General features: G+C 36.4%; 2 protein-coding genes across 3 annotated transcripts; one reads left to right on the top strand and one right to left on the bottom strand.

The window, feature by feature from the left end:
• The first annotated feature begins 1,048 nt into the window (after positions 1 to 1,048).
• On the top strand, positions 1,049 to 7,756 carry LOC100179950 (soluble guanylate cyclase 88E). Of its 2 annotated transcripts, none has more exons than XM_026835218.1 (19): positions 1,049 to 1,301; positions 1,738 to 1,821; positions 1,920 to 2,068; positions 2,672 to 2,863; positions 3,210 to 3,348; positions 3,416 to 3,538; positions 3,604 to 3,733; positions 3,802 to 3,928; positions 4,087 to 4,216; positions 4,502 to 4,648; positions 4,831 to 4,961; positions 5,045 to 5,217; positions 5,578 to 5,780; positions 6,186 to 6,268; positions 6,580 to 6,652; positions 6,724 to 6,787; positions 6,885 to 6,938; positions 6,993 to 7,034; positions 7,251 to 7,756. In XM_026835218.1, exons 1-19 carry the CDS (start codon positions 1,182 to 1,184, stop codon positions 7,547 to 7,549), a joined length of 2,463 nt encoding a protein of 820 aa, XP_026691019.1. In that variant the 5' UTR covers positions 1,049 to 1,181; the 3' UTR covers positions 7,550 to 7,756. The 2 variants fall into 2 exon arrangements, with proteins under 2 accessions (XP_026691019.1, XP_018668041.1); XM_018812496.2 differs by having other exon boundaries at positions 1,054 to 1,301; positions 3,604 to 3,691.
• Positions 7,757 to 8,187: 431 nt separating this feature from the next.
• Positions 8,188 to 10,655, bottom strand: LOC113474365 (N(4)-(Beta-N-acetylglucosaminyl)-L-asparaginase-like). Its single transcript, XM_026835104.1, has 4 exons — positions 10,411 to 10,655; positions 9,874 to 9,988; positions 9,344 to 9,470; positions 8,188 to 8,799 (listed from the first exon to the last, which is right to left on the bottom strand). The coding sequence occupies exons 1-4, from the start codon at positions 10,653 to 10,655 to the stop codon at positions 8,708 to 8,710; spliced, it is 579 nt and encodes a 192-aa protein (XP_026690905.1). The 3' UTR covers positions 8,188 to 8,707.
• Between the last annotated feature and the right edge of the window lie 69 nt (positions 10,656 to 10,724).

Genomic DNA, 10,724 nt, shown 5'->3' with positions numbered 1-10,724 from the left:
CGACATGGTAAAAACGTGATCTTAAATAATCCTTCTTTGTGGCAGAGGGACAGTCGCTCAATAACATCTGTTTATAGCACGTAAGTGGACAAGACTTCATATACAGGCCGACAAACAACGAACGTTTTTTTTCACCAAATGCTCTGCCGAAAATACCTGAACTGCTTATCAAAATTCAAACGTTTTTATATGTGTATATAAAGTTAACTATAATAAATGTAGATACAGCAGGGTGGGGAAATTGCACACTTAAGCACGTATTATACAAAACTTTAACAGTAACTGATACGGGTAACAGTAATCAGCTTTGACGCGTGGTTTGTATAGTCGTGATAATACTGCCGAATGAACATTTATATTTGTGGGGTTCCGTAACAACAGAATGTCTCACATTACCCAGCGTCCCACTTTACCCCACCCTACCATACATGAGAACTTCCGATTTTCCATATATCCACGTAAAAAAATAAAAAAACAAAAGACACAATCACTAATGTGGGGGGGGTCTCGTAAGCCAGCACAAGGCTTTTTATAATATATGGAACAGGACACCCGTGTTATATAACGACTGTCGCCCAGTCACGTAAAAATAAAAAAAGTTCATTCATTCATTCATTATAACTTTTCTAAACAGCTAAAGATCTTTGAAAAGACCACCTTGCAATATAGGTTTGGAAATATGGAAAAAGCTGGTTTATATAACATTTTTCGTTATGTCGATAACTTTATACACATACCGCTATATTGATTATAAATGGTTTGGTCTTTAATGGTCATTTGATTAAAACAAACATAATACATGTCAAATGCAGAGAAAATGCATTTCGATTTGCGTTACGTTTGTAGTGTTCTGCATATGACAAGCGCACACTGATAATAAAAAGCGGATAAAAGCATAATTGTGGCGTATTTGTAATATACTTCTTCGGTTGCAATCAGTATAAATCTAATATTATAAATGTGTGTACTTTTTAGACTTCGTTAAACTTAACTATTGTAATTTTAGTCATGTTGTTGGTTATACGTTTTTAACTTCAGGCACGAGGTATATAAAACAGATCATCCGTGTTATAACAACTACCATTGCTTCGCCACGCAAGGATAAACAAGCATAAGTTACATTCAGTAATAAAAAATACTGTAATAATTCATTCATATCCACCAAGTACAGATTCCGTAAGATGTACGGATTCGTGCTGGAAAGTATTGTAGATTGTGTTCATGAGCAATGGGGGGAAGAGGTATGGATGGAACTTGTGGGAGAGATGGGATTCGATACTGTGGGATTCTCCATTCACACGGTGGGTGGTTTACAGTTATGTTTAAAAATTAAAGCAACTTTTAGCATTCTTGTTATATATGGTACTATGTGTGGCGCATGATGGGATACACGTTTTGGAGCCAAATCTAATGTTTCCTCATCGTGTTTTGAACAGTTATACCAATGCTCATTTAGAGTAGTAGAGCTACGGGTATATATAATAGTATATTGGTCTATGTTTACTACCAAATGGAACGGAAAAAATAAAGGAAAACATGTCCTACAAAATATTGTTTCAAGCATTCAATACGACATGAATGAGTTCTCACGGCGCCGCACGTGTACGTCTGGGGATCAAATAATACCATATATGACTGTGCCTGGCGGTTGGACCATTAGTTTAACACGTGCAGATATAAAATAAACAATGTCAAAGTTTTCAGTAATTCACTTTTTAATTGCTGATACGTTTTCAGGTATACGAGGAAAGCATGATTCCGCTGATTGCCCAGACACTCTCCAAGATGCTTCAAATAACTGAAGATGACATCATGTTTCAGGTGTGTTTCAAATATTTTAAGTTTAATCTTGCTATATGAGAAGCAATCAGCAATAGACTTGAAATTGAAGATATAACACGGCATATATATTCTAATAGTTTGGGGGACATTTCATGACGTTCGTATCAAGTTATGGTTACGACCAAATTACGAAAGTTCTCGGAAGAAGAATCTGCGACTTTATTAACAGTTTGGACAACTTGCATGATTACATCAGCAACTTGTATAAAGACATCAAACCTCCGAGGTGACAAAACTGACTTTAATATATAGTAGGATGGGGGAAGATGAGACACCTTTTCATTCTATTTTCCCGTACATTTTGGTAGTGAACAAAGAACATTTAAAGAATTATAAAACCTTGTCCTCGCGACTTTCATAGACCATTGTTACTTGTTTAAAACACGACCAGGATATTTATATATTTCGTGCTAAAGGTGTCCCATCTTCCCCCACCCCACTATATACTTATTGTAATGTGGGGTAAGATGGGACGTCGTTAATAACCTTTAAATCCTATGTTTCCTGATCGTGTTTTAACAAAAAATGCTCGTTTAGGGTTGCGAGGCTGTGGTTCTGAAATTTTGTAAATGTATTAAAATGTAGCCAACTTTCAGAATAATTACAGGGTGTGTAGCGATATCTCGCTGGTTATTTAAAAATGAGCGAGTTTTAGAGCAGACACACGCTTTTATTCTGTAACATATTAATGGCTCATCTGGTCACACTAATATGTTATTTGCACGCTTTTATATTTGACACCTTTACTCAGTAGTAACGACTGTCGTTTTGTTGCTAGTTCACTTCGTTGTGTTATAACTAATATGTAACGTTGGATTTTGTTTTATAGTTTCTACGTAGAGACGGAGGACGATAAGGGTTTGACCTTCCACTACAACACACCAAGGAAATACTTTGGTTATATTCATTATGTAAGAGGGTTGGTGCACACGGCTGCTATAATGCATTACAATCTGCATGATTCTGTTGTCGAAGTTGTAAAACAAGAAATGTTGGGAGAAGTAATGCATGGAATAATAAGGTGATGCTTCACTAAAGTTTAAATAAACTGATAGCTTAAATATATATTTACTGCGACTGAAGTTGCAGTATATACACCTCAACCTATTTTGGCTTATATAAAATAGGCTGGGGTAAGAAGAAACATGTTTTAGTTCTCTTTTCTATTCGTATTTGGTAGTAAATCAAGAATATCTACAGAATTATATAACCCCCGCAACTCTAAATAAGCGTTGTTAAAAAAACACAAATGGAAAAATATGGTTACCAACAGTACAGCCCATTTTCCCCGCAGCACTATATTTCCTTTATTATTAGAAAACTTACAAAATCGTAATTTAAACCCATTTTCATAAACATGGTTTCAGAATCAAATTTCAAAACGGGTCAGTTGGTAAACAAGGTGCGTGGATGCCAGCTTTGGCCAAACTACGATCGGTCACCCCGGTCAGCGTGAACAGCGATGTAGTTCTCAACTCATTCCCATTCTCAATTATATTTGGCGAGGTAAGTCGTGTGTGAATCATTTTCACGTAATTGTTGATAGGATATAAAACATCTTGGTTTGTTGCAGAATATGGAAGTAATTACTTGCGGAGCAGGAGTTGTTAAAACATTCCCAACTTTGGTTGGAAAGAAAGTGACGGATTTCTTTGTGTTAACCAAGCCGATTGGGATGCCGCTGTCTTGGACGTTTGTGAGCATTAATATGAGATAAAAATGATGTGTTTCGCTGCTGTATTGTAAAACAAATTTACTCAGATGAAAAACCGACCGGTGAATGTCTTGGTGGAAATGACGTCAACTGTTGCATTATGGGCGGAATATGAAGAATATCTGCGATCTCAAGGTAGGCGGGAAACTTCGGACAACACTGTACATCCAACCGATGGTGTTTAATACATATTAATAACAAAATTCTGCACATTCTATTGTGCGCTAACCATGTTTCAATTTCAGTGCAAATATTGGGGCCAGAGCATCCACCACCGCACAAGCAAAGAGACGATTCAATCTCGCTCAAACTTAGAGGAACGTCTGCATTTCTTGAAAGCTGGAACGCGGTTATTTTTATGTGCACACCTGTGTAAGTAGAAAATACAGAATAATCAAGTGTAAATGCATTTTGTCCGGCCTTTTATTCTCTGATATTGCCAGTTCCCAATTTCTATATAGATATACACCTTCATCCATTCGCCACCAAAACTTATAAGTCTGTCTGAATAATGCTTGAACTGTCCATAGGTTTGACAACATGGACGTTATGAAAGATGTAGGCCTTTATATCAGCGACCTCAGTTTTCAAGACTCGCTTCAGATGTTGCTGATGGCTGGACCTCAACAATCTGCCGAACTCAAGATAGCCTTAAATATGGTGGGTTTAATATAGCAATATTTATTGCTTTCTATAACAGTTTTTTATTCGTATATAGTTATGCTATGGGATAAGATGAAATACCGTCAACACATAATAATCCATACATCTTTATCTTGTTTTTAAGTTATTAACAGCGTTTTTTTAGAAGCATGAGGATACGGTTATGTAATTCTAGAAATAGTCTTTGTTTACTACCAATGGGAGGAGAGAATATGGAAAAAAACATGTTTTATCTTACTCCACGTTGTATGTTAAATGTATTTCAACGTTGCTTATATATAGGAACAAGGGAAGACGGCAAAGATGGAAGAAACGTTGGAGGAATTGGAAAAAGAGAACAGGAAGACGGATGCTCTTCTTTTTTCGATGATCCCACGGGAGATTGCAGAGCGTTTGAAGAAAGGAGAAGGAGCAGTTAATCTTGCGGAGGTTAGCCAAATATACTTGGTGTAGAAAGCTGTGCATGTGGTTTTATAATACGTTGTAAGTTTATTTCTATTGAGTAAACACTGCTTCGGATTTTGCATACGAGAAGATTTGAGTGTGAAATTTCACTTGTGGCTGTTGTGTTGCAAACTGCATTGCACAACAATGTATATTTCCTTCTACAGATGTTTCCCGACGTTACCGTGTTATTCAGTGATATAGTAGGTTTTACAAACATTTGTACACGTATTACACCGATGGAGGTTGTCTGTATTCTCAACACAATATATACCGTGTTTGATGTTCTCAGTGAACGGTGAGTCCACTTTACATAAACTGTGTAACAGAAACTAATTTAAATGGAATCTACTTTCTGTAATTAATTTCATGCGATTCCAGCTACGCTGTGTTTAAAGTTGAAACGATCGGTGATGGATATATGGCTGTCTCTGGCGCCCCTGTGCGGACAAAAGAACACGCCCAGCGAATCAGCGACATGGCGCTAGAGATGCAAGCTGGTATACGACACGTGAAAAACCCAGCGGATGGTGAATTAATTAGAATCAGAATCGGTGAGTTGACCAGTGTTTACAGTTTACACGATAACCTGTCTACCAATGGGTTGACGAAATAAGCAAACCAGGGCCTAAATTCCAGTTTCCATGACGCACCTCTAAGTCAGAGGTAACGGGTTTAAGGCTTGTCGCTGCCAGCATTTTTGGAAAATGTGTCTTTGCTGGGAAAAACACTTAGCGGCAATGTCCAACTCAGTGGTCGCAAATAGATTGTTTAAATTGTCAGCAATACAAAAAAGTCCACAAAGTAACATACGTGGAGTAATTAACCAAAATGCGCACGAGGTGTGCGAAACAAAACGACTGTACAAGATAAGGAAAACTACATTCATTCAATAACATTTTCCTAATCAATAGGTATTCACTCCGGTGGTGTAGTGGCTGGAGTTGTTGGTCGGAAGATGATCAGATATTGTTTGTTTGGTGATACTGTGAACACAGCATCACGTATGGAGAGCACGGGTAAAGGGGGAGAAATACACATCAGTACAACTGTACGTGATCAACTTGTACAAACGGAGGAATATCTTATAAAAGATAGAGGGATCATGTATGTTAAGGTGGGAGACGTGTGTTTGCTGTTATCGTTCTCGTACTAAAAAGTTTGGCTTTGTTATCACAACAAAAAAAATCGTGGCAATTGCCCACAAAAGTTACATATGTGATCACTCGTAAGCGGGCACGAGGTATATGAAATACAATTTACATCCCTCGTGTTATAACGACTGTTGTTGCCCCGCTACGCAAAGAAAAAGGGTAACATTCATTCTATCATTCAAAAATTGTTTGTAAGAAATACAAGCAGAACAAAACGTTTAGTTAAAAGGCATGCGTTAAAAGATTCAGCAATTAAAGCAGAACATACTTTACAAAATGGATATAATCATATACTGCCGTTGTAGTCGTATAAACATATATGTATATATGCGATAATACCACTGTAAAAACATGTTTTCTACATACAGGGCAAGGGTCAAATGAGAACTTATTGGTTGAACGGGAAGAAGGGAAAATATATTTCAATTGCAAACACAGTTTCAAATACTGAGTAAGTTATTATTTAAAAAGTAATGCAATAGATTGCGTGTTTTCTTGACTGTTACCATTGTGGTCGTGTATATGTCCTTGGGCAAGATACTTAACGGCAATTGCTTCAACCCAGTGGTCACTATGCTAATGCGTTGTCTAAATAGTCAGCCATATACAGAAAAAACAATTGCCCACAAAGTTAAATACATGGTAACTCGTAGGCAGGAACGAGGTACATGAAACAGAACATCTATATAATATAACGACTGTCGTTGGCCCGTCACATAATGATAAAGCAAGTTACATTTAACTTCTGAAAATAATCCACAGAAGTCAGCCGAAACATGACAAGAGCGTTCAAATGCGTCAAGCTTTGAAAAGTTTAAAGAACTACAGAATGAAGGTAATAATATAACTAGGTCTGAGCAATAAATCTGTTATATATTGTTGCTTAAACGCTTGTTGCAATTGTAGAATACCAATAGACGCAATGCCGCGAAACAACGAACACAATCTGACGTTACGAAACCAAACAACGGTAAGGTTATGACGATGCACATCTTAATTTTGCTAGTTTGACAAAACGCCTTCGTTTAAATAAAACTATACTGAACAACTTGTTCTTTCCAAACCAGATTTTGCTGGCGAATCTCAAGGTGGGGAACACGAAGAAAGAGACGCGAATGATGGTAAACAATATTTATATTGGTGGTGATGTAAAAGTAATTTGTTTGTTTTAACAGAAACCAACGGCGAGAGAGAAGAAGCACTTCAATCACTAGGAGGTAGCTATCAGTACAAAAACCAAACTTGGGCAATTTCAATAAATGACGTCTGCTTACGTCTCATATGATTGCATGACTTTAATAAGACATTTCGGTATATAATACCCATGTATTATATAGCGATTATCATTTCCCAGTCACGCATTAATAAATAAGCTACCTTCATTCATTTAAATATTCCTGAGTTTATGACAACACTTATGCTTGTTGTTGCAGGCAAACAAAACTCGACGTTCGATTTAAGACAATGTGACGTGAATGGCAAAAGTAAAAACACCAATGAAAACGCTCGGGATAGCTCGTACGAGGAAACAAAGTCCGACGACGACAGTAAAAATAGAGAAGGGGGCTTAAGTGTACAGAAAAGATCACGAAAGAATCGTTCAAAGATTGGCCATGAACCTCCAGGAGGAAGCGACTCCAAGGGAAAACGGAAGATCTGTACTATTAGGAAGCTCGTTGGAGGAGCAAGCAATATAAAGCAGAAGGGATCTAGTATCTGTATAGTGCTGTGAGATGATGCAATAATTAATATATGAACTGATCGGTGCTTGTGTTTGTAAGTGTGATTTCACCAATGTTGATTTTGTATAGATATATATATAACTTCATTAAAAGTACATGTGTTTGTATTGGCGACCATTGACCATATTTGCGTTTCCTTACTCGGAAGAAACGCATGTAATGAACATGGTGGTTTAACATGACGTATGTTTGTACAATACTTGTTTTTATTTAAAGTTTGGTTTGGTTACAAAAACAACGAAGGTGATTATACGTGGAATTAACAACATCATCCACAGAAAGGAAAAAAAACTCCTACAGGGTTTAACTTAATACCTCATAGTCGACAATTACACGCAATTCTGATGCTATAACACAGTTTTACATACTGTATCTTACTATACAGTCAGTAATCGTCACCGTTCGTGTAGACTGTAGCGTTTAACTTATTAATTTAGTAGTCGACATTTCCGTGTGGGCCATCGAAAACTCATCTACGTTATATTCGTTCCGACTTTTACACACACACACACACATATATATATATATATTTATATATAGATGTGTATCTTAATACAGTTACAGTATATGTCGAGGTCCGCGCCGGAAGAATTCGTTCTAAACTTTTAACTCTACATATAAGAACACATTCAAGACACAAGGCAACTTTACTAACGTCTGCAAACGTCAAATCAATACAACCTAAAACCTATCAGAGATCACACATAAGCTACAAATCAGTAAACGTTGACAAGGTTATTATTTGAATATTACGCATATTACATATAGGCCACGTAATGAAAATGTCTGAGAATATATACTAAGGCAAAGTCTCAGTTTTACAAAGTGTTTTAAGGAATCATAAATTCGGCGCCTATTCTAACGTGTAAGTTCAAACCAAATCAGTTTGACAGTGATCAATAAAATATTAGACAAATCAAAGTAATTGAAAAGCGAGAAGTATGATGTAAAATTACCAACAGGCCAACTCTGGGTCTACTTTTTTTCATATTTTCATTGAAACTGCAACTTTATGCTAAATCCTATGGTATAGATTCTTGTAAAATAAATTTAAACATATAGTTCTGTGACTGTGAACTTTAAAGTGCATAGAAAACATTGCAGTGCTGAAAGAGGGGTACGGACCTGTGGTTTTGGGCAGTCAGCATTTATTTGCACTTCACTGAAATAACTGAGGTCATTGGATTAGATTTTGTTCGCACACAATAATGAAATGATGAGAATCCTGTGCAAGCCGCGCCTGTGAAGATATGAGGATTTGATTTAAAAAATACGGCCTGCAATTGGTTGTTGTGTTATGTTAGCCATAATAATGTATAGTATCTGTACGAATTGTTTGTGGGCAGTATTTAATACTCTAAATTTAGCTTGAGGGTACAAACATGTTGTTATAAATAAACGTATTGTTGTAAGAGAGTGGTTTCACTAGTGTGCTAACACAACTATACACGGAACGAAATAATTATGTGGAAAATAGTACTTGGATGGAATTTCAACAATGAATGAATAAATGATAAGCATTTATTTCTGTATGGCAACAACAAGAGTCATTATGACACTGGTGTACTATTTTAAAACTTCACGCTAGCTTACGAGTTGCCATGTGTCTTTTTACTTCTTTATCCCTTTGGATGTTCCATGACCAACCACTGGGTTAAAATGACAGTCAAGTGTCTTGCCCAAGGTCACACAGGCACAAAATGGTAGCAGTATCGAACATATTTCTTTACAGTTAGAGTGCTATAACCATTGAGTCACTTAAAGAGAAAAACATTTCCACTCACCAACAAGTCCATCTTTTGTTACAGCAACAAGTGCGCCACTGAATGAAGGAAAATGTTTCAGTATTCTGTTCAAAGCATCTTCTGTTGCTTGTGTGGGAGAAGCACCTTGACGCATGGATTCCACAGCCTGTCATATGTAAAATATTTGCATTGAAAAGTTGCCCTAGTAGTAGAATTCACAATTTGTAACAAAACCAACAAAGCATTGCAAAAAAACGATAAATGTAAATGTAAGAAAACTATTTAGCTGTTTTGCAAATTGAACATTTCAGCTTTTGTTCCATAAAAATTAAGGTTTTATGTATTTAATATTTAAACCTTTATATAAAGAATGCTTTCTACTTTAAAATTAAAAAATTTATTACCAAGTACGAAAGTCATTTTTATGATACCCATACATTACTATACAACACTTAACATGAATGAATATAACTTGGGTTGGAGCAAATTGCCATTAAATGACTTGTCCGAAGACACATCTGCCCACAATGGTAGCGGCGTCAAGCCTTGATCCTATAATCTTCACGTACCTGGTAAGCGGGTAGAAACCTCATCATGACATCACCATCACCCGTAGCAACAGCCCCACCTACTAAATCATCGGCATAGCAACCTGACCCGGGCAAGGGGGAATCCCCAACTCGCCTAAAAATAAAAATTGAGAATATTTGATTTATATATTTGCACAAAATTTAAATTAATTTATAATGACAAACTTATTATTTTTTTAACAATATAACTTGTTAGTGGTACAAGAAAAGGAGCAAACATATTTGTAGAGAGAACTTTAAATATTTTTTGTACTAATTTATAACTAAGGTACACTTCTAATTTTGGTCAGATTTGCCTATCCTTTTAGGAATGTATGTTTATTTTTTCCATATGATTTACCAACATTAATGAATAAATAAATGTAACTTTTATATCCTTGCGTGGCAGAGCAATAACAGTCGTTAAAAGTATAACATGGGTGTTCCATTTTTTACATCTGCTGGCTTACCAAGTACATACCTTTGTGGGCAACATAACCCAACAGTTTCTGACAAACAACTAATTTTTGTGCTTACCCAGGAACCTTATGTGTCATCCCATTAGTAGAAGTCCCAGCAGCTATATGTCCATTCATATCAATTGCTAACATTCCTATAGTGTCATGGTTGGACTGATCTATACCAAGCTCAACACGAGGTTTAGTTTTCTCGGTGTTAAGTTGATTGGTTGGTTTGTATGGCCCACATGATGTGGTGGGGTCAGGTGTGACGTTGGATCTGTAGTCTGGTTGACAATTCTTGGCTTTCCAATCATCATACATCTAAATAATGCAATAGCTTTTAATATTTTGTATGTATTGTATAAAGTAAGTTGGTCAAATGTACTTTTT

This window comes from Ciona intestinalis, chromosome 7, assembly GCF_000224145.3.
Source record: "Ciona intestinalis chromosome 7, KH, whole genome shotgun sequence".
Classification (NCBI taxonomy): Eukaryota; Metazoa; Chordata; class Ascidiacea; order Phlebobranchia; family Cionidae; genus Ciona; species Ciona intestinalis.
The sequence above is the reverse complement of the archived record's forward strand: the minus strand, read 5'-3'. Positions and strand labels throughout refer to the sequence as shown.